Source organism: Sus scrofa, chromosome 2, assembly GCF_054392235.1.
Source record: "Sus scrofa isolate SSC_HxYL_T2T_F1_AM1 chromosome 2, Sscrofa_HxYL_maternal_Yorkshire_Landrace_v2.0, whole genome shotgun sequence".
NCBI lineage: Eukaryota > Metazoa > Chordata > Mammalia > Artiodactyla > Suidae > Sus > Sus scrofa.
Window position 1 is genome coordinate 68544605 of NC_139384.1, and position 22435 is coordinate 68567039.

Here is a 22435-nt window from a genome sequence, read left to right on the forward strand (position 1 = left end):
CAATGACAACATGGAATCCTTAACCTGCTAAGCCACCAGGGAACTCCAGAAAAATGAGCAAAGGATTTTTATATCCCAGGCCCTGCTTGTGAGCCTCTCTAGGGGTGAAGAGGAATCTCCGTGATTTTCATTCCCTGACAACTAGATCGAGTTTCTACTTATTGATTGTCCTGGGTTTATCTTCCCTGAGTTGCCTGTTCACACCTGTACTGCATTGAATAGTGTGTCCGAAAATTCATGTCCACCTAGAACCTCAAATTGTGACCTTGAAGGTCTTTGCAAATGTAATTACTTATGTTAAGATGAGGTCGTACTGGGGAGTTCCTGCTGTGGCACAGTGGATTAAGAATTGAAATTGAGGAGCTCCTGTTGTGGTGCAGCGGAAACGAATCCGACTAGGAACCATGAGATTGTGGGTTCCATTCCTGGCCTCACTCAGTGGGTTAAGGATCCGGCGTTGCCGTGAGCTGTGGTGTAGGTCACAGACTCGGCTTAGATCCTTCGTTGCTATGGCTGTGGTGTAGGCCAGCGGCTGTAGCTCTGATTAGACCCCTAGCCTGGGAACCTCCGTATGCTGCGGGTGCGGCCCTAAAAAGAATCCGACTTCAGTGGTTTGGGTTACTGCAGAGGCGAGAGTTTGATCCCTGGCCTGGTACAGTGGGTTGAAAGATCTGTTGTTGCTGCAACTTGGATTTAATCCCTGGCCATGGGTACAGGGATTAAACCTCCATATGACATGGGGGCAGCCAGAAAAAAAGATGAGGTCATACTGGAGTAGGGTGGGCCCTAAATCCAATGACTGATTTCCTTGTAAGAGGCCACACAAAGATAGAAGCCAAGGTTGGAGTGATGTAGCCATAATCGAAGGGACACTAAACAGTGCCAAAAGCCTCCAGAGGCCTGGGACCAATTCTCCTCCACAGCCTTCAGTTCTGCTGACAATTTGATTGGGACTTCTGGCCTCTAGAACTCTGAGAGAATAAATTTCTGCTGTTGTAGACACCCAGTTCATGTCATTGCTATGGCCAAAACAAAGTCGTCTGCCCATCTTTCTTTCTTCTTCTTCTTCCTTTTCTTTTTTTCTGGGGGGGGGGTCTTTTTAGGGCTACATCTGTGGCATATGCAGGTTCTCAGGCTAGGGGTCCAATCGGAGCTGCAGCTGCCATCCTACACCACAGCCACAGCAACACGGGATCTGAAGCGCACCTGCGACCTACACCACAGCTCACAGCAACGCCGGATCCCCAACCCATTGAGTTTGGCCAGGGATCGAACCACATCCTCATGGATACTAGTTGGATTCATTTCTGCTGTGCCGCAACAGGAACTCCATTTGCCCATATTTCTTTTTTTTCTTTTTTTTTTTTTTTTAGGGCTGCACCCACTGCTTGTGGAAGTTCCCAGGCAAGGGGTGGAATCAGAACTGTAGCTACCGGCCTACACCACAGCCACAGCAACAAGGGATCCGAGCAGTGTCTGCGACTTACACCACAGCTCACGGCAACATCGGATCCTCAACCCACTGAGTGAGGCCAGGAATCAAACCCGCATCCTCATGGCTCCTAGTTGGGTTTGTTAACTACTGAGCCATGAAGGGAACTCCCATTTGCCCATATTTCTGTCTGGTGTTTTTTTCTTCCTTCTAACTTTGGTGGTGTGGGTGTGGGGGTGTCACTTTCCTAAGTCGTGGAGGCTGTTCCTTATCAGTGAAATGCATCACACACACATCTTCTCTCAGTCCCCAGGTTATCTTTTCAAATTCTTTATGGAATTTTGCATGTGTGTGTGGCTGAAAGCTTGAGATTCTGATTGATTCCAATAGACTGTTCCCAAAGGATTCATGTTCTCCTAGCCAAGGGCAGGTTTTCATTCATCAGGCAGTTAGGTCAGGGGCATGGCACCCCTCCCTGATGCTTCTGGGTTGAGGCCTCTGCCAACACCCCCCCAAATCAGCACTGAGGGGTGGGGGAAGGAAGGGGACATCTGACTGTGAGTCATCAGGGCCTGGGCCACAGGGGGAGAGGGACGGAAATGGTCAGCTCAGGCCCTGGGGCCGGCTGTGTGGGTTCCTGGCTGCAGGGGGTCACCAGGATAGCCCAGCCAGGCAGGAAATGGGTCAGCTGAGACATCAGGCTTGGGGCCCCACGTGCTTGCTCTGAAGCCCGGAACCCTGAGCCCCCACCCCCACCCCTCCTCCGCCCCCCCACACCCTGCTCCAGCGCCCTGGGTTGCATGCCTGCTCTTGCTAACGGTTTCACTGACCACAGTGTGCATTTATGTAACACCTGCTGCGCCCTAGGCTCTGGCTGCGTGTGGACTCGTGGTCCTGCCCAGGAGGTGGGGGTGGGGGGGTGTGATGTCAGCTCTCTGTTACAGGGGGAAACCGAGACCTGGAACAGGCAGCCCTGTGCAGGGCTCTCACAGCATGGGGTCCCAGCCACCCAGCATCCCAAAGCCTCCTTTCTGGTTGGTTGGGGCTCTCTCTGCCTCTCCATGTCCTCACCCTAAACACAGCAGCTTGGAAGAGAAAGTGGCTGGAAGTTACCGCATTTTCTCTTTGCCTCCCTCAGTCCCCAAACCCTCTCTTCCTCATCCTCTCTGCATTTCTGTTTTTCAGTTTCTTACCCTCTCCTCCCATGAGCACAACGCAGTGTGTACGTGTTGGGGGGGGCCGCCTGAACCCGCCCCTCCTTTCTTCTGGGGGACCAGGACATGCCTGGGCAGGTCTGGGCAGTGCCCAGAGGCAAGCTGCCAGGGCAGGAAGGAGCAGTTAGGAAAGTTGAAGAAGGTGTGGGATTTCCGGTGCAGTACTTTGCCCTTCTTACCACTACCCAGTTCTGTTACATACAAACTGTCCCAAAATGACCTCAACATCTTCCCCAAAACTTGGGGTTTTGAGGGATGCCTAGGAACTCTCTAGGTGTTAATGGGAGACGAGAGACTTCCAGGTAGAAAAGGAAACTTGAGATCAGCAGACACAAGGGAACAGGGGTTCAGATGTTCAGCAAAGGAGTCTGGTTTTCTCCTGGGGGCCAAGGGGAACCGCCGAGGGTGTGAAAGGTGGGAAGGGGCTCAGGCAGATTCTTGGAACAGGATGGACTAGAAGGGCAAGAATGGTATCTGAGACCTTCACCTTTCTTTTTTTTTTAATTTTTAAAAATTTTTAATTTTTTGTCTTTACGGGGCACACCTGCAGCATATGGAGGTTCCCAGGCTAGGGGTCTAATCAGAGCTGTAGCCACCAGCCTACACCACAGCCACAGCTACGCCAGATCCGAGCCACGTCTGTGACCTACACCACAGCTCACAGCAACGCTGGATCCCTGACCCACTGAGCAAGGCCGGGGATCGAACCCGCAACCTCATGGTTCCCAGTCAGATTCATTTCCACTGCGCCTCGGAGTTCCCATTGTGGCTCAGTGGGTTAAGAACACAACTAGTATCCATGAGGACACAGGCTCAATCCCTGGCCTCAGTCAGTGGGTTAAGGATCTGGCACTCTTGTGAGCTGAGGTGTAGGTTGCAGATGCAGCTCAGATCCCGAGGTGCTATAGCTGTGGCGTAGGCCTGCATATACTTACAGCTCCAATTTGAACCCTAGCCTGGGAACCTCCATATGCCACAGGTATAGCCCTAAAAAAAAAAAAAAAAAAAAACAGAAAACATTTCCACTGCGCCTTGGTGGGAACGCCATGGTGTCTGAGAGCTTCACCTTTAAGACTGAGAATGTCCAGGCAAGATCTGAGGGAAACTGTTAAGTGGGGTCAGTTTTTATCCTGGAATGAGCCTCCCCGAATATGCCTTGGACCCTTCAGCTGCCTGGGTGTCCCCCATCACAGCTGGGACCCCTGTACTCTACTCCCAACCTAGGAGTGGTGAGATCCCTGGTGTGTTCCCAGCCCAAAGCCTAGGGCACAGTAGATAATTCTTCAGTGCCTGGTCCAGCCACAAGGAGACTGGGCTCTCATGGCAGGGAATAGGCAAGGTGCTGGCCTCAGTTCGAGGAGGAGCCCAGCCTTCTGGGGCGTCTTCCCCTTCCCCAGAGGCTCCTGCGCCTCTCTGCGCCCCCTGTTGGCCTCATAATGGAACATCCAGCACTGACCCCTCTCCTCTAGTTTACAGCATGCCTATGACTGCATGCCATGTGTCTCTGTGCAAGAGACACCCGGGACCCCAGAAAGACCGGCCTATCCTCCTCGGCTCCACAGAACTGGTCAGTTGCCACCCACAGTATGTTGGTGCAGGGTGGGGGAGAATTAGGTAGCTATGGGAGGCAGAAGAGGTGCCTGGACAGCTAGGAGGGCTTCTTGGAGGAGGAAGTAATAATAACAATAATTGTATTTATTATTACTTATTATAATTATGTACTACTATTAGAGCTGTAATACAAGAGTCTCACTGAATTCTCACACAAACTCCAGGAGCATGGGGCAAGGAGGCAAAAGGCAGTGGGCCTCAGGTAGTTCCCCACCTCTCCGCTTTGCATGGCTTTTGAAATAACCCTGGCCACTCACCAGGCCTTGAGGCCCTGCCCATCATCCTTGTTATCCCTCCCACACTCCTTCCACCCAGACTAACCACTCCCCTCCACACACAGCCTCACCTCTTGCCTGCAACTTGTAGGGTACGGTTAGGTCAGGGGGCTTCTCTTTGGGCAGAGTAGCCAAGGGGAGGCAGGGGTTCCCGTCGAACCAAGGAGGCAAGGGGAGGTTTCTAGGATGTGAGAACAGACTTCTCCATCTAAAAAAGACACACAGGGAGTTCCTGTTATGGCTCAGAGGAAATGAACCTGACTAGGAACCATGAGGTTGCGGGTTCAATCCCTGGCCTTGCTCAGTGGGTTAAGGATCCGGCGTTGCCGTGAGCTGTGGTGTAGGTCACAGACGCAGCTCGGATCCTGCATTGCTGTGGCTGTGGTGTAGGCTGGCAGCTGTAGCTCCAGTTAGACCCCGAGCTTGGGAACCTCCATATGCTGCAGGTGCAGTGCTAAAAAGCAAAAATAAATAAATAAATACAAAAGACACAGGGGGAGTTCCCGTCATGGCTCAGCAGAAAAGAATCTGACTAGAATGCATGAGGACGCATGTTGGATCCTGGCCTCGCTCAGTGGGTTAAGGATCCATTGCTGCTGTGAGTTGTGGTGTAGGTCACAGATGCAGCACAGATCCTGCATTGCTGTGGCTGTGGCGTAGGCCAGCAGCTACAGCTCTGATTTGACCCCTAGCCTGGGAACCTCCGTATGCCATGAGTGTAGCTCTAAAAAGACTAAATAAATAAATAAAATAAAACAAAAATAAAAAAGACACACAGGGAGTTCCCGTTGTGGCTCAGCAGGTTAAGAACCTGACTAGTATCCATGAGGATGCGGGTTTGATCTCTGGCCTCACTCAGTGGGCTAAGGATCCAGCTTTGCCACAAGCTGTGGCAAAAGTATAGATGGGGCTCAGATCTGGCGTTGCAGTGGTTGTGGCCTCTAGCCTGGGAACTTCCACATGCCACAGGTGTGGCCATAAAATAAATAAATAAATAAAATAAAAAGGACAGAGGAGTTCCCGTCATGGCACAGCAGAAATGAATCCGACTAGGAACCATGAGGTTGTGGGTTTGATCTCTGGCCTGGTTCAGTGGGTTAAGGATATTGCATTGCCGGGAGCTGTGGTGTAGTTGGCAGATACGGCTCGGATCTGGCATTGCTGTGGCTGTGATGTAGGCTGGCAGATGTAGCTCTGATTAGACCCCTAGCCTGGGAACCTCCGTATGCTGTGGGTGTGGCCCTAAAAAGACAAAAGACAAAAAAAAAAAAAAAAAAAAAAAAAAAAGGACAGAGCCCTTTCTAGTAACCATGGGAGCATCTACAGGGTACACTTGCTGCTGAGCCCCTCAGGACTGTGGAAAGTGCCAGCTTTAGGAGCAAAGCCACTCAGCCATGGACACTTCATCCAGGAGTGCAGAGACCCTTTGGGCTCAGGGACTTGGAGGGGGCACCCCTCCCCTAGGACTGTGTTCCCAAGACAAGGCATTTCCTTACTGCTGAAGACCTTCTTTGTTGAAAGTCGCTGACTCTGAAGTGTCCCCATTCCTGCTGAGGACAGACACAAGGGATGTCCAAATGCAGCTTCCAGTGTACAAGCTGCTCAGCTCCAGAGAAGCCAGCTTGGGTTCACATTCCTGTCCCTCCTCTCCTGGGACAAGAGGCTTCAACTGGCGAAGCCACAGTTTCCCCATTTGTAAAAGGTGGTAACAGCAGCCCCCCCACAGGGGTGTGTGTGTGTGTGTGTGTGTGTGTGTGTGTGTGTGTGTGAATTCTGCACACACGGGGGTCAACACAATCACCACTCAAATCTCAGCACCCACCTCTCTAGCTGTGTGATCACTGGCAAGTTACTCAACCTCTCTGTGCATCAGAACAGAGGCAGTGGGTTGCAGGAGGGAGAACGCTCAGTACAGAAATCCTCTCCTCATTATCCATCCAGCAGACCACAAACCGAGCACCAGGTCATACACCAAGGACAGAAATACTGGTGATTCAGAGTCCCCTCTGCCAGCTGAGGACCCCAGGCTGAGGATGACCCTGGTGAACGCCAGCTTCTCACAAAGACACGCAAGAAATTGCACATTTCAAGTGTTTTATTTGCTTCCTGGGGTGTCAAGTTTGGGGTTTCCCAGGGCCCAGCCCTCAGCAAAGTCTGGCAGACCCTTGCCTGGCCTGGGGTTCCAGACATTGGGGTTTCAGACAAGGCACTCACAGGAGTCTCCCTGGGGTCAGGGAGAAGCCACCCCAAGGCTGCAGGGGCTGGACTCTCCTTTGGGGACAGAACGCAGTCACCTTCAGCAGAAGGGTTTTTCCTAGAGAGACATTTAGGACGAGAGAGAAACCTGAGATATTAAGGGAGCCCTGGGGAGTTCCCGCTGTGGTACAGTGGGATTGGGGGCAGTGGCAGTGTGTTGGGGACACTGAGACACAGGTTCACTCCCTGTCTGGCCTGGCCCAGTGGGTTAAGGATTCTGTGCTGCCACAGCTGCGGCTTAGGTCACAACGGAGTCTCTGATCTAATCCCTGGCCTGGGAATTCCATGTGCTGCTGGGTGGCGAAAAGAAAAAAAAGGGAGCCCTGGAAACTTACCAAGTACCCTCCCCCCAAGAGGGGGCAGGCTGAAAACCAACTGTGCTTTGCAAGATCCAGGTGGGGCTTCCCGTGGCATCCAGCCAGGCCTTGGGCTTTCTTGGGGATTTCATCAAACAAAGTGTGCAGCATGCAAAAGCCTTGGAAGATCTTGGATGAGCCTGGCCCGGGCAGTGGGGAGCCAGAATCACCTCCCAGAGCCTGGAGGTGCTTCTTTCTTTCCTGACTTGTCCCCTTTCCCTGTCCCATATGTATGGCAGAGGCAGGCACTTCTGTAGCTCTCTGGACAGCAGAAGGGAAGGCTTGGAGGAGGAGAGGGAAGAGGAGAAATGGATTAAGTGGGGAAGCAGCCTGGGCTGGACTTGAGCCCCTGCAGGTCTGGAAGCCTGTGAGACTCAGCTTGTGACAACTGCCCCTGAACTGGAGGCCAGAATCTCTTAGCAGGTATGTCGAGTGTCTACCCAAGAACTAATTTTCAAGATGTGGATTTCTGGCAAATGCCCTCCTCCTTCAAAAGGCATTCTGCTCAGGGATCTGTCTGAGGGAGACCCCTGGTCTTTAATGCACTTCCTCACTGCAAAAATGGAGATGTTTTTCCTCCCAGTGGCAGCCCTGGTCCCTTTACGAGGCACTTCTTCCATGAGAAGGGAAATTTAATCAGGGATATAAAAACAAAGACCTTTTCCGCTCCCCAGGAGTCTGTGGAGGCGATGAGAATGGTGGCCACAAGGAGTGACCTGTCAATGAGTGGCCTGCTTCTGCCTGAACAACCACCATCAGTGCCCCACGCTGGCTGCAGGCTCGCGAGTGAGTGAGTGTTTTCAGTGGTCTCAGGGTGGAGGCTGGGGCCCCGGAGAAGAATGAGGCTTTGTCCCAGTATCCCTGAAGGGGACCTCTGGGTTCAGACACTCTAAGAGGCGGAGAGGTCAAAGGTCAACAGTCTAGACAGTGGCAGCAAAAAAGAGGCCAGTGTGGTGGGCGGATTTTTATGAGCAGCTTCCCTCCCCCCGCACCCCCACTCCAGTCACCCTTGGCGGGGGTGGAGGTGGGTGCACAGGCCGTCTTGCTTCCTGGCAAGAAACTTCTGAGATAACAAAAAGGCAGCTCAAGTATACTTTTGCAGTCATTCCCCCGAGCAGGCCCTTTCTGTTCTAGAAGTTTCCATGCCAGCAAAGAGCAGGGTAACTGAAAACTTTTTTTCTTCCTGAAACTATCTCAGTCTGACCTTTCCCCAAATACCTGGCACAGACTAGAAGCCATGATTGCCGCCCTCTCACCATCCCCCTGCTGCCCCATGGCCCCGTCTCTTTCTCAGTGGCCAGGGGACCTTGGCTGCTCCTTGAGTGGACAAGGTAAGCCAGGTAGCATCCAGCCCAGTCCACCAAGCGGAATACCTGCCTCTTCCCACCTTCTTTCTATTCACCCAATCTTATTTCTTTTTCAAACTATGTTCTAATACACAGACCACCGACCTTTTAGATGGGGAAGGGGAGGCCAAAGGAGCTGAGAAAAGTATAAAGTTATAAGGTGCATGGAGTTCCCATCATGGCACAGTGGAAACAAATCCGACTAGGAACCATGAGGTTGCAGGTTCGATCCTGGCCTCTGCTCAGTGGGTTAAGGATCCTGCGTTGCTGTGCTCTGGTGTAGGCTGGCAGCTGTAACTCCGATTGGACCCCTAGCCTGGGAACCTCCATATGCTGCGGGCGCGGCCCTAGAAAGCAAATGAAAAATAAAAAATAAAGTGTCTTTCAAAAAATAATAATAATAAGGTGCAGAGGCTCTGGCATCTTAAAGGCAATGCCATCATCCGAGCCCAGATCACTGCCCCACCCCATCCCCCATCTCAGCACCCTGCACGGGGAAGGGTTCACAGAGAGAGGCCCTCTTCCACTTTCCTATGAGTCCATTCCCAGCATCAAGTCTCACCTTTTCCCCACCAGCCTTCTCATCACATCCCCCAGCCCATCTTTCCACCATTAATACTCACTGCACCCACCCGTTCTAGCACAGCTCACCTCTATACTGTGGAACTGCACCCATTTCGCAGACCCATCCCTTTCCCTGTTCTTTGTCCCCCACCACAATCTGAGACTCTGAAATGACAAGGGATTAGCCCCCCGGCCTCTTCTCACACAAGGACGTTTTAGCCTGGGACTCAACAACACAGACAGATATGCCATGGAGTGAACAGATGAGTTTGCCCAAAAGGAAAAACTAAAAATAATTAAAACAAGAGCCCCCATTGTGGCGCAGCAGAAACAAATCCGATTAGGAACCATGTGGTTGTGGGTTCGATCCCTGGCCTCGCTCAGTGGGTTAAGGATCTGGTGTTGCCATGAGCTGTGGTGTATGTAGGTCGCAGATGTGGCTCGGATCTGGCATTGCTGTGGCTGTGGTGTAGGCTGGCAGCTGTAGCTCCAATTCAACCCCTAACCTGGGAACCTCCATATGCTGGGGTGTGGCCTTAAAAAAAGCAAATAAATAAATAAATAAATAAATAAAATAAAAATAATTAAAACAGGAAAATTAAAAAGCTGTCAGGGAGCAAGTGAAATGTTTAATGGCTATCTGGTTAAATAAAAACAAGCTACATGCTCTGCATTGTGGACAAGGACAGAATCCCAGCTTGACTCAATGAGGAAATCTAAAACCATTGCAGGACCACAGAAATGACACACACACACTTGACAATGATCGGACAATAAGTTATATCTCTAAGGTGCTAAATCACGTGGTGCTTTAAACAGAGAGCAGAATGGGGACAAAAGAAAGATGAAAATGCAGAATTGAGGATGGTGTGTCTAGGTTCTAGGGGGCCCCCCAGATAAGCTCAAACCTGGCTCACTTCCAGTCCTCCCTCTGCTCTCCACGTCTCCAAGGCCAAGATCCACTTCCTCCTCAGAGCCCCAAAGGTCAGAACCTTTAGGGAACAGAGCTAGACAGAGCTTGATGTCATTCTGGATAAAACCTCCAGGGGACTCCCTGACCCTGAGCCTCCCACATTCAAAAGAGCCACCACTTCTGCTCACTGATGCCAGCTGAGTAAGTGCAGGTACAATGCCATCTCCCACTCCAGATTTCTTGGGGTTGGCACACTTGGCCTGGGGATGTGGCGGGGGGAGAGGGGGTGGCGTGTTTCTGGAGGGAGGGCTGGCATGGACAGGGGAGTGCGGTCCCCACCATTTCACCTTGCCAACCACACTCCATACCCACTGCCACATGCTGACCCCATGTCACCCACCTGTGCCCACTTTTCCCCTTCAGAGTAAGCATGTCACTCAGAAACACATTCATCTGGTTTCCAAGCAATACAGCAGCTCAGCAGAGACGGAGACCACCCTGAGCACTGGAACAGGAGGGAAACAGGGTGAAGCTTTAAGAAAACGAAACAAAACAGCTGTTTTCAAAAGAACTGCAAACTGGGAAACACCAACAAGACCTGACACAGCCTTGGACTCCAACACACTTCCTACTTAGGAGAGTGATACAACTGCGTGTGCTCCGAAAAATAGAAGAATACTTCCAAAATGGGCATTCTCCTCATGGTTGCCACACCCTCTCTGCCGGTGTCAAGGTCCAGCTGAATTCAGTTGCCTCCTGGGAGACCTTATTCCTGACTGGTAAGTGCAAAGTCACCAGGGAATGAGATAAAAATTTACTGAGTCCTAGGTGCATCCAAAACCCATCTACACAGAAGCCTGCTGGCTGCCCTGCTGCCCTCCTGCTCAAACACGCCAGCACACATGGAGCTCAGCCCCCAGACTCCATTTTGCACCCCCCTCCCCTTGAAGGAAAACAAGAAGCTGGTCCCCAGCACCAAGACGGAAAATCCAGGTCAGATGTGGGGTAGGCCTTCAGCTGCTACACGTTTACATGTTAAAACCAAAAACAAGGGGAGTTCCCGTCGTGGCGCAGTGGTTAACGAATCCGACTAGGAACCGTGGGGTTGCGGGTTCGATCCCTGCCCCTGCTCAGTGGGTTAATGATCCGGCGTTGCCGTGAGCTGTGGTGTAGGTCACAGAAGCAGCTCGGATCCCGCGTTGCTGTGGCTCTGGCGTAGGCCGGTGGCTACAGCTCCGATTGGACCCCTAGCCTGGGAACCTCCCATATGCCGGGGGAGCAGCCCAAGAAATGGCAAAAAGACAAAAACAAAAAACAAGTCATGTGCCCATTGACCTGACAGTCTGCTTTCCACTGGCGTCTCAGCTCTGGAAGCCCCAGGGGTAGAGCTGGCTTGTTGAAAAGATCAGCCAATGCTTTCGGTCTCCTGGGGAGGCAGCCACCCCGCCTCCCCATGGTCTGGCCATGGACCCTGCCCACTCCCACTATGGCAAGGGTACCTCGATGTCAGCCCCCACCCAGAGATGCAGGTCCAGGGTTGGGACAGGAGGCAGAAGGGGCCACACCCCATTAAAAAGAAAAGACACTTCTGTGTTTGGCTAAAGCCTGCGTTTTAACCAAAGGTAATATAAATTACTCTGTGCCCAAACTAGCACTATTGTTTTGAAAAAGAGAATAAGAAAGAAGCGCAAACCCATACCATATCCGAAGGCAGCCCTTGCTGGGGCTGTCGAGGCTGTTGGGACATGGAACAAGGCAAACTCTTTATGAGGCTTTTAAATTTGGGAAAAACCAGTCACAGACAGAGGGAACTCAGGAATCCCTCTGCCACAGACTTAGAAAAGCAGGTGGCCCCAGCCATGGGATCGAAGAGTGGAGATCCGGCCACCTGATTAGGGTTCTCTGCATGATTCAGGGCCTCCTAGAGGCTTCCTGGCTGCCACAGCTGTATCCCCAGATGCAAAGAGAAACAGAAAAAAAAAAAAAAAAAAAAAAAAAAATCTTCAGCTGCCCCCTTCAGATCAACCAGGGCTTTTGCAGAGAAAAAGGGAGAGGAGGTGTGTGAGTTGGCATATTTGATCCAAATCAGATCCGCAGCTGATGAACTTGTCCTTCCTGGTCAGGCCCCGGAGGGTGGACGTCTCTCTCAGAGTCCCGGGCGGGATGAGGTCTCGGGAGGCCTGAGTGGCACTCAGTGTTTTGGCAACAGTTGATTTTGCCTTCTGACTGCTCCAGGACGTCCAGCATCTCCTCGATGATGGCCCGGAGTGCCCTGCCCAGCTGGTCTGCATTGTACGGCTTGCCCAGAGGGGGCACGTGAACAAAGGCTGAGCGGCCGTGACTCTGGTACAGAGAGGTATAGTAGGTGAAGTCGCAGAGGTACCTAAGCCACGGGATGTGGGGGATGGGAGGGAAACCAAAATGGGATCAGAGGGTGCACGCTCCATCCAAATCCATCTAAGACCCCGCCTCACCCACGGCAACCTCACTAGCTATCCACAAGATGGAATACTGCTTCTCCACTCCCCAGCCGGCAAAAATTTAAAAAATAAAGGGAGTTCCCATCGTGGCTCAGCAGAAAGGAATCTGACTAGTATCCATGAGGACGCAGGTTCAATCCCTGGCCTTGGTCAGTGGGTTAGGGATCTGGCGTTGCTGTGGCTGTGGTGTAGGCCAGCGGCTACAGCCCTGATTCAATGCCTAGCTGGGAACTTCCACATGCCGTGGGTGTGGCCCTAAAAAGCAAGGAAAAAAAATTTAAGTTAAACAAATAAAACAGTAAGTCCAAATATATGTGAGGAAGGAGGCAGTGAGAGATGCTGCTGGCTGGTATTCAAATCGCCCCAGGGGAGGACACTCTGGCAGGCTAATAAAATTACAAATGCACAGACTTCATGACCTGATGTTTCAAGTTTTTAGAATCTATCTCAGGAGCCATTGGCACAAGGGCACAAGAAAGATGCACAAGGTATCTGCTGTGGCATGATGTATACAAGCAGAAAAACAGGAAGCGACCAGCTAGGGTCTGAGTGTTAATGTTCCCTCCAATTCCCCTCCCACCCTGTGAGGTTACAGCCAGAAGCTAGCAACCTATAGGAAGGCCTTCATCAGCACGCTACCATTCTGGCACCTTGATCTTGAACTTCCCTGCCTCCAGAACTGTGAGCAACAACTTTCTATTGTTTATAAGCTGCCCAGGCTGAGGGATTTTTTGTTATAACAGCCGAGCAGACTAAGACACTGCCCAAATACCCAGTGACAGAGGAGTGGCTTAACAAACTCTGGTTCATCTACACAGTGGAATATTATGCAGCTGTTCACAAGGCAAGTGATAGACCCACGGGAAGACAGAACCTCACCACGACTCATGTCACATGCCCACAGGGGAAGCTGAGGAAGGGAACTCTCATGAAAATGCACACCATTTAACCGCACCCACATGAAAGCAAAAGTGCAACAGGACAAAATCTGAAAGCGGCATGCCAAGTGTCCTATATATGTGTGGAAACATATGTGTGAGTGAGTAGTTAAGGCTACAATTTAAGTCTCTGATTTAGGAGTTCCCTGGTGGTATATCGAGTTGAGGATCCTGTATAACCACTGTTGTGGCTCGGGTCACTGCTGTTGTGCAGGTATGATCCCTGGCAGTGGAGCTTCCGCATGCCACAGATGTGGCCAAAATAATTACTTAAATAATTTTGTTTAGGAGTTCCTGTTGTGGCACAGCGGAAACGAATCTGACTAGGAACCGTGAGGTTGCGGGTTTGATCCCTGGCTTTGCTCAGTGGGTTAAGGATCTAGCATTGCCGTGAGCTGTGGTGTTGCTGTGGCTGTGATGTAGGCCGGCAGCTACAGCTCCGATTAGACCCCTAGTCTGGGAACCTCCATATGCCATGTGTGTGGCCCTAAAAAAGACAAAAAGACACACACACACAAAATTTGTTTAAAGGTCTCTGATTTAGGAGTTCCCGTCGTGGCTCAGCGGAAACCAATCTGATTAGCATCCATGAGGACGCAGGTTCAATCCCTGGCCTCATTCAGTAGGTTAAGGATCCAGCGTTGCCGTGAGCTGTGGTGTAGGTCAAAGGCACGGCTTGGATCTGGAGTTGCTGTCGCTGTGGTGTAGGCCAGCAGCTATAGCTCCGATTCACCTCCTAGCCTGGGAACCTCCATATGCCATGGGTTCGGCCCTAAAAAGACAAAAAAAAAAAAAAGTCTCTGATTTAACAGAGGGATCTCTGGAGTTGGGGGTGGGTGAGGAGAGAGGGCAAGAGAATCCTTCACAATGGGAATGTATGACAATATATTCCTAGAATTATATTAGTAATTTAAAACTAGTTTTAAAAAAGACTGGGGGTTCCTGTGATGGCTCAGGAGGTTAAGAACCACCTCCCTCAGTGGGTTAAAGTTTCCAGAGTTGCCAAGAGCTGTGTGTAGGTTGCAGACATGGGAATGTCTGTATTCTGTGGGTTCAGTCATTAAAAAAAAAAAAAAACCTGATGGGAGGCGGGAAGTGCAATATAGGGTTAGGAAATTAAGAGGGACTAACTACTAGGTATAAAATAAGGTACAAGGATAAATTGTACAACATGGGGAATATAGCCAATATTTTATAATAAATATAAATGGAATATAACCTTTAAAAATTGTGAATCACTATACCATACACCTGTAACATATAATATTGTATATCAACCATATTTCAATTTTTAAAAAATATATATCTATACAAAGGAGTTCCTACTGTGGCTCAGTGGGTTAAGAATCCGACTAATATCCGTGAGGATGCTAGATCGATCCCTAGCTTCACTAACTGAGCTAAGGATTCAGCATTGCTACAAACTACAGTGTAGGTTGCATATGTGGCTAGGATCCTGAGTTGCTGTGGCTGTGGTGTAAGCTGGCAGCTGCAGCTCTGATCCGACCCCTAGCCTAGGAACTTCCATGTGCCGTGGGGGTGTGGCCCTAAAAAGAAAAAAGAAAAAAATGACTGATGGTAGAGTTCCCTTGTGGCTCTGTGAGTTAAGGACCCAGGGTTGTCACTGCTGTGGCTCTGGTTGCTGCTGTGGTGAGGGTTCAATCCCTGGCCTGGGAAGTTCCACAGGCCACAGGACATAGACAAAAAAAAAGTTATGGGCCATGTGGAGGTGAAGCCCCTACACATGTATAGGGTAAAGCATCAACAAGCCATGGAATTTAAAGGGTTGCCGGGGAACACCATAAACGAGGAAAGACGCATGGAACAATTCTCCCTCAGAGCCTCCAGGAGGAACCAACCCTGCTGACATCTTGATAGTGGACTTCTAGCCTCCAGAACTGAGAGAGAACAAATGTTTGTTGTCCGAAGCCACCAACGTGGTAATTTGTTACAGCAGCCATAGGGAACTCATTTAGAAACTGACTGCTTAGGGGAAAAGGCCTGTCAGGGTTGGGGTAGAGGGGACAGGAGGAACCAGAGGGAGGCAGCCAGAGGACTGTCCAGGTGGGAGATGCCAGGAGCCTGGGTGAGGAGAAGTGGGCAGATCAATATATAATGAGTTCTAAAAGCAGAAGTAGTGGGACCTGTTATTTACATACCTAGCTCTGTGCCTCATGCATGGTGAGAATTATTAACAGTGAAATGCTATGTAGTTTTTTCTGTGTCAAAATATTATGCGGAGGAGTTCCCTTCGTGGGTCAGGCGGAAACAAAACTGACTAGTATCCATGAAGATGCAGGTTCAATCCCTGGCCTCGCTCAGTGGGTCAGGGATCCAGTGTTGCCGTGAGCTGTGGTGTAGATCAAAAACACTGCTCGGATCCCGAGTTGCTGTGGCTGTGGTGTAGGCCAGCAGCTATAGCTCCAATCTGACCCCTAGCCTGGGAACCTCCATATGCTGCAAGTGTGGCCCTAAAAAAAAAAAAAAAAAAAAATCATGTGGAGGAGTTCCCACTGTGATTCAATGGGATCGGCAGCGTCTCTGTAGTGCCAGGACGCAGGTTCAATCCCTGGCCCAGCACAGTGGGTTAAAGGATCCGGCATTGCCACAGCTATGGTATAGGTTACAACTGTGGCTCACATCTGATCCCTGGCCTGGGAGTTCCACATGCTGAGAGGCAGCCAGAATAGAAAATAAAAAAAAAATATATCATGTGGAATTCCCTGGTGTCACAGTGGGTTAAAGATTTGGCTTTGTCACTGCAACAGCACTAGTCACTGCCATGGTGTAGGTTCAATCTCTGGCCCAGGAACTTCTGCCTGCTGCAGGCATGGCCAAAATAAAAAAAACGCAGAGGAATTCCCTAGTGGCCTAGTGATTCAGGACTCATTCTTGTCACTGCTGTGGCTCGGGTTCAATTCTTGGCCTAGCAACTTCTGCATGCCAGAAAAGATTATGTATAATAGTGTTAAACTATCTCATGCTTTTACCAGGTGGTAAATCAATGATGTATTCAAAAGGGGAAAAAAAGTGAGTACTTGGCCCACAGAGGCCAAATTCAAAGGCACTTGGTTTGTTCATCACCCAGCCTGGGCTGATGTAGGAGGGAAACCCCCACTCACACCTACCGCCTGAGGCTCCATGGCACCTTACCTGCCGGCATCCTGTGAGATGGTCACGGACACATCCAGACCCAGTGTGGTAACCCTCTTACATACAGCGTCCATGTCGATGATGGAGTCAATGCTTTCAGGCCCATCCTCCACACAGCACTGGGAGCCGGGGCAGAATCGGCAGTTGTCCAGCCCCTTGTAGCCCTTGTTGTGACCGCACTTCTCCAGCGTGACCGCAGTAGCCATGCCTGACACCCCCACATGCACCACCAGCTGCAGACAGATGGGCAGGATTTAGTAGGGTCTGGTCATGGGACTGGGGTCCCCTGAGGCCAAGGAGAGGACGGTATCCTGGATGAGCTTATGCTTGCTGACCTCTTGCTGCTGGAACAGACCTTATAGTCACTCTTACAGAAAGGTATGCCGAGTGAAACATGCAAGAATGTGAATTATGCAAAGATGTTCACTGCAGCTTTGTCGTTACAGTCAGAGACTGGAAATGACCTAATTAGCTATTTGTGGAGGGGGGAATTGGCTAAATTTATGTGCTACTTTGTAGCTGTTAAGAGGCCCAAGGCAATTTTTTTTATGGCACAATCTTCAAGACATATGGCCGAAGGCAAAAGGCAAGGTACAATTTCCAGGAATCGAACCCGAAAATAATCAAAGAGCTAATAATCTGTTAATGGTCACTTCAGTGTTATTTATAAAAGTGAAAAAAAAAATGGAAATGACTAGCATGCCCAATAACAGAATGGCTGTATTAATAACTAAAAATTACTTAGCTATTAAAATTACATTTAGGGAGAATTTTTGGTCGCACCTGCAGAAGTTCCCAGGCCAGGGATCAAACACACGCCACAGCTGTAACCAGAGCCATAGCAGTGACAGCGCGGGATCCTAACTTGCTAAGCCACCAGGGAACTCCAACATGCACCTATTTTTACTGTATAGCTTTATGAATGTTTACACTCCTGTGACCCAAACAGGGAAGACCTCCCAGCCCCTAGGGAGGGAACTCCTCTAGTTTACTTATAACGCCTAGTATAATGTAAATGCTATGTAAATAAACAGCTGCCAGGTCAAGGCAAATTCCGGTTTTGCTTTTTGGAACTTTCTGGAATTTTTTTCCAAATATTTTTGATCTGTGCTTGGTTGAAGCCTGACTATGTTATTATTTCCACCTGTTACAGGAGGAAACTGAGGCACTGGGAGCTCAAGGAGCTTGCCTGAGACCTCACAGCTCATCAGTAGCAGCCTGGCCCCCAAATCCTTCTCCTTTATTCCTTTCTATGTGGTGAGAAATTTTTGAAAAACATATTCATGCATTAGGTTCTCTTTTTTCTTTGTTTGGTTGTGCCGGTGTCACGCAGAAGTTTCTGCTTCAGGGATCGAACCCACGCCACAGCAGTGACAACGCTGGATCCTTAACCCACTAGACCACTACCTGCCATACCTGCAGCATATGGAAGTTCCCAAGCTAGAGGTCGAATTGGAGCTGCAGCTGAGGGCTATGCTACAGTCACCACACTGGATTTGAGCTGCACCTGCAACCTTGAGGCAATGCCAGATCCTTAACCCATTGATCGAGACCAGAAATCAAACTCATGTCCTCACAGAGACTGCATCAGGTCCTTAATCCACTGAGCCACGATGGGAACTCCCTAGGTTTTCCTTTTTCTTTCTTTCTTTTTTTTTTTTTTTTTGCTTTTTAGGGCTGTACCAGTGGCATACATAAGTTTCCAGGCTAAGGGTTGAATCAGAGCTACAGCTGCCATCCTATACCACAGCCACAGCAACGTGGGATCCTAGCCATGTCTGCAACCTGCACCACAGCTCATGGCAACACCAGATCCCTGACCCACTGAGTGAGGCCAGGGATCAAACCTGCATTCTCATGGATACTAGTTGTATTCATTTCCACTGCACCACAATGGGAACTGTCTAGGTTTTCTTTTAAACTAGAATAAGGCAGGATGGCATAGACCCAGCAGAAGAAAAAGCTCATTCACAGAATCTTCAGTCAGACCTCGGTAAGTCTCCAGGTCCCCCTCTGTAAAGAGGGGCAAATTCCATTTGAGGTGCAACGGGAAGCCTCCTTAGAAAGGGAGATTCCTCCTGCCAGACTTGGAGAATCTGAAACAGCAGACTAGTGTGGCAAGCTGGCTGGGGCCACCACAGCGGACCACATGTATCTTTGGTGGGAGGATATGGTTCCTGCCTGTTTGGCCTCCATTCCATCATAGCTGGTTACAACCATGGCTCCCTCCCACAGTCATTTTCCATGTGTGGAATACCTCCACTTTCCCTTCTCATTCTAGGAGGTTTGGAGAGAGGTGACACCATCCCCTGACCATCAGAGTAGGCATGTGACCCAGGCTTCACAAATCAGAGCATTCCTTCTTCCCCAGACATAGCGTTTAGCTCAGGGACTGGCCTGTGACCTAAGCTGGCCAATAAGAATTAGCTGTGGGAGTGGGATGGGTGATGGGCGTGGCTCAGCGGAAACAGGTTCAATCCCTGGCCTCACTGAGTGGGTTAAGGATCTGGTGTTGCGGTGAGTTGTGGTGCAGAGTAGACATGGCTCGGATCTGGAGTTGCTGCAGCTGCGGCTGTGACACAGGCCAGCAGCTACAGCTCCAATTCGACCCCTAGCCTGGAAATCTCCATATGCCGCAGTTGCAGCCCTAAAAAGACAAATAAATAAATAAATAGATAATAAAACGAATCAGCTGTGCACTTTGGGGAGTTATCTGGAGGAAAGGCCTTCTCTTTCTGCTGAGGGACTGAGTTGGGAGGATATCAGCCAGCAGCTACCTATCTTTGCCAAGGCAAGAGCACAGTACAAAGTAAAACAAAGCTGAGTGGCCAAGAGAGGAGGCCGATGACACTGGGTGAGCGCCTGGATCAAGCTATACCTGAAGCAAACAAACATCGGTGCACGAGCTGGGTTGAGGTGTACTTTGACTGTCACTTATAACCAGACATGTCGTGACTGATACAGAACTCCAGTGGGATAGAACCAAGGCTCTGTGAAGTTCCAGATGTTTGTTTTCCTCCCTCACCTCCGAGGGTAACCCAAGAAAGTGTAGCACTTTGGAGGATAACTCTGTAGCATCAGCCAGGTGATCAGAGCAGGAACAAAGCCACACAAATCATCTATGTATGGGGTACCCACCTGCAGGTCCTAATGAGGAAGCACCTGCCTTCACCCCACTCACCTGTGGACTGTGCTTTTCCCACAGGGCGGGGATGAGCCTCTGGACCGTCTGGTACTCCACAGGAATCTCGTACACATGCAGGTCCACACTGTCACCGAGCCCCAGCTTCTCCAGCTCCTGGGAGCAAGACGAAAGGAAATGTGGCACTAGGTAAGGGCAGCAGGGCTAACGCAATCCCTGGGGATAAACTGACCTGTTCTCCAGAAAACAGGCAGGCTCCTGACTCACTGTGCAGAGGGGGAAGGCCCCTGTGCTGGTTTATCCCAAAGCTCCTCCCTCAGTCCCTTCCCCACCCATGCTCTCAGCATCTCCACGGACAGCAGCATCACACTGAGGCCTCTGGAGCTATGCTCCTGGGTTTAAACCCTGCCTGTGTGACTTGGGCGAGTCACTTAGCCTCTCTGAGCCTCAGTTTCTTTATCTGTAAAATGGAGATAATAACGTACTTCACAAGGTAATGTACTTCATAATGTAATTCACAAGGTAGTTACAAATGGAAGGAATGGGCTTTCTGTGATGGTTCAGGGGGTTAAGAAACTGACAAGTATCCATGAGGATGGGATTTAGTCCCTGGCCTCACTCAGTGGGTTAAGGACCCGGCATTGCCACAAGCTGTGGTGGAGGTTAAAGACGTAGCTCGGATCTGGCGTGACAGTGGTTGCGGTGCAGGCCGGCAGCTTCAGCTTTGATTCAACCCCTAGCCTGGGAACTTCCATATCCTGTGGGTCCAGCCCTAAAAAAGAAAAAAAAAAAAAAAGAACTGAAGGAATGAATTCACATTATGAGTTCCAAGCAATGCTCGGAACAGCTTATACTGTGCATATGGAAGCCAACATTACTTGAGCTAGGCTCCTGGGTTTAAGCCCTGCCTGTGTGACCTTGGGCAAGTCACTTAGCCTCTCTGAGCCTCAGTTTCCTTATCTGTAAAATGGAGATATTAATGTATTTACTTCACAAGGTAGTTATAAGAATTGAAGGAATGGAGTCCCTCTTGTGGCTTAGTGGGTTGAGAACCTGGCTGGTATCCATGAGGATTTTATTCCTGGCCTCACTCAGTAGGTTAAGGATCTGCTGTTGCCACAAGCTGTGGCGGAGGTTACAGATGCGGCTCCGATCTGTACTATTATTTTTGTTGTTCGTTATTACGCTCTCCCTTTGTTATACCTGTTTTGAATTATAGATGTGGTGTATGGCAGATAGCAAGGTCTCAACATACATTTACAGATGGTCCCAACTCCTTAGGGATCCTCTAACAATCCCAGGAATGAAGGGGTTTAAGAACATCATGAATTGGGCTATGATGACACCAATGTTCATAGCAGCACTACTCACAATATTCAAGACATGGCAGCAACTTAAATGTCCATGGACAGATGAATGGATGAAAAAAACGTGGTGTATTACATTTATACACAATGGAATATTACTCAGCCATCAAAATTGATTAAAATTGGAGTTCTCTTGTGGCACGGCAGGTCAAGGAGCTGGTACTATCACTGCAGCAACTTGGGCAACTGCTATGGTGTGGGTTTGATCCCTGGCCCAGGAAGTGTCATGTGCCACAGGATCAACCAAGAAAAAAAAAAAAAAGGAAAGAAAGCCATGCAGCAACATGGATGGACATAGAGATTATCATTCTAAGTGAAGTCAGTCAGACAGAGAAAAACAAATATCGTATGATATCACTCAAATCTGGAATCTAAAAAAATTATATCGTTGAACTTATTTACAAAACAGAAATAGACCCGCAAACGTAGAAAACAAACTATGGGAGTTCCCGTCGTGGCGCAGTGGTTAACGAATCCGACTAGGAACCATGAGGTTGCGGGTTCGATCCCTGCCCTTGCTCAATGGGTTAACGATCCGGTGTTGCCGTGAGCTGTGGTGTAGGTTGCAGACGCAGCTTGGATCCCGCGTTGCTGTGGCTCTGGCGTAGGCCGGTGGCTACAGCTCCGATTCAACCCCTAGCCTGGGAACCTCCATATGCCGCGGGAGCAGCCCAAGAAATAGCAACCACAACAACAACAACAAAAAAGACAAAAAACAAACAAACAAACTATGGTTGACAAAGGGGAAAGAAGGGGAGGGATAACTTAAGAGCTGAACAGATACACACTACTATATATAAAATAGATACACAACAAGGACCTGCTAGAGAGCACAGGGAAGTACAGTCAGTATCTTATAATAATCTATATTGCAAAAGAGTATGAAAAAGAATATACATGTATATGTATGTATAATTGCAAAAAAGGGGGGTATTATGGATCTCCCTATGCACACTCCTCTGGGGAAACACTGATGCTTTCCTCAGATTCTCCATGTGATAGAGCCCATAACTGGCCTCTTTCCCCCAGATGACCCAAGGCCCAGCACACAGCAGACCCAGAACCAACTTTCTTAGAGGAATGATGATCCTGGCACCCAGAGGCAGGCAGAGACATCTGCGGATGAAGATTTCAACTCAATATGAAAAACTGGGCATTCTTGGGAGTTTCTGCTGTGGCATAACAGGACCGGGGTCTCTGGAACACTGGGACGCAGGTTTGATCCCCAGCCCGGCTCAGTGGGTTGAGGATCTGGCATGGCTACAGCTGAGGCATAAGTCACAACTTCAGCTCAGATCTGATTCCTGGCCTGGGAACTTCCATATGCCGCAGGGGCGGCCAAAAAAAAGGGAAAAAAAAAAAAAAGCAAAACAAAACTAGGCATTCTT

At 49.8% G+C, this 22435-nt stretch overlaps 1 protein-coding gene across 7 annotated transcripts in view; it reads right to left on the bottom strand.

Annotated features, from left to right (window-relative positions):
• Positions 1-6609: 6609 nt before the first annotated feature.
• The window catches only part of PGPEP1 (pyroglutamyl-peptidase I), a 37778-nt gene continuing 21952 nt past the window's right edge, over positions 6610-22435 (bottom strand). For 4 of the 7 annotated variants that reach the window (XM_085012329.1, XM_021083525.2, XM_021083523.2 and 1 more), the window contains 3 exons: positions 19720-19836; positions 16539-16771; positions 9664-12350 (listed from right to left, as the gene is read on the bottom strand). In XM_085012329.1, coding sequence (XP_084868455.1) covers positions 12053-12350; positions 16539-16744 — 504 coding nt within the window. In that variant the 5' untranslated portion in view covers positions 16745-16771; positions 19720-19836 and the 3' untranslated portion in view covers positions 9664-12052. Of the gene's footprint in view, positions 8807-9663; positions 12351-14899; positions 16772-19719; positions 19837-22435 lie in introns of those variants that run through there. The other 3 variants (XR_014837413.1, XR_014837412.1, XM_085012330.1) reach the window with 3 other exon arrangements.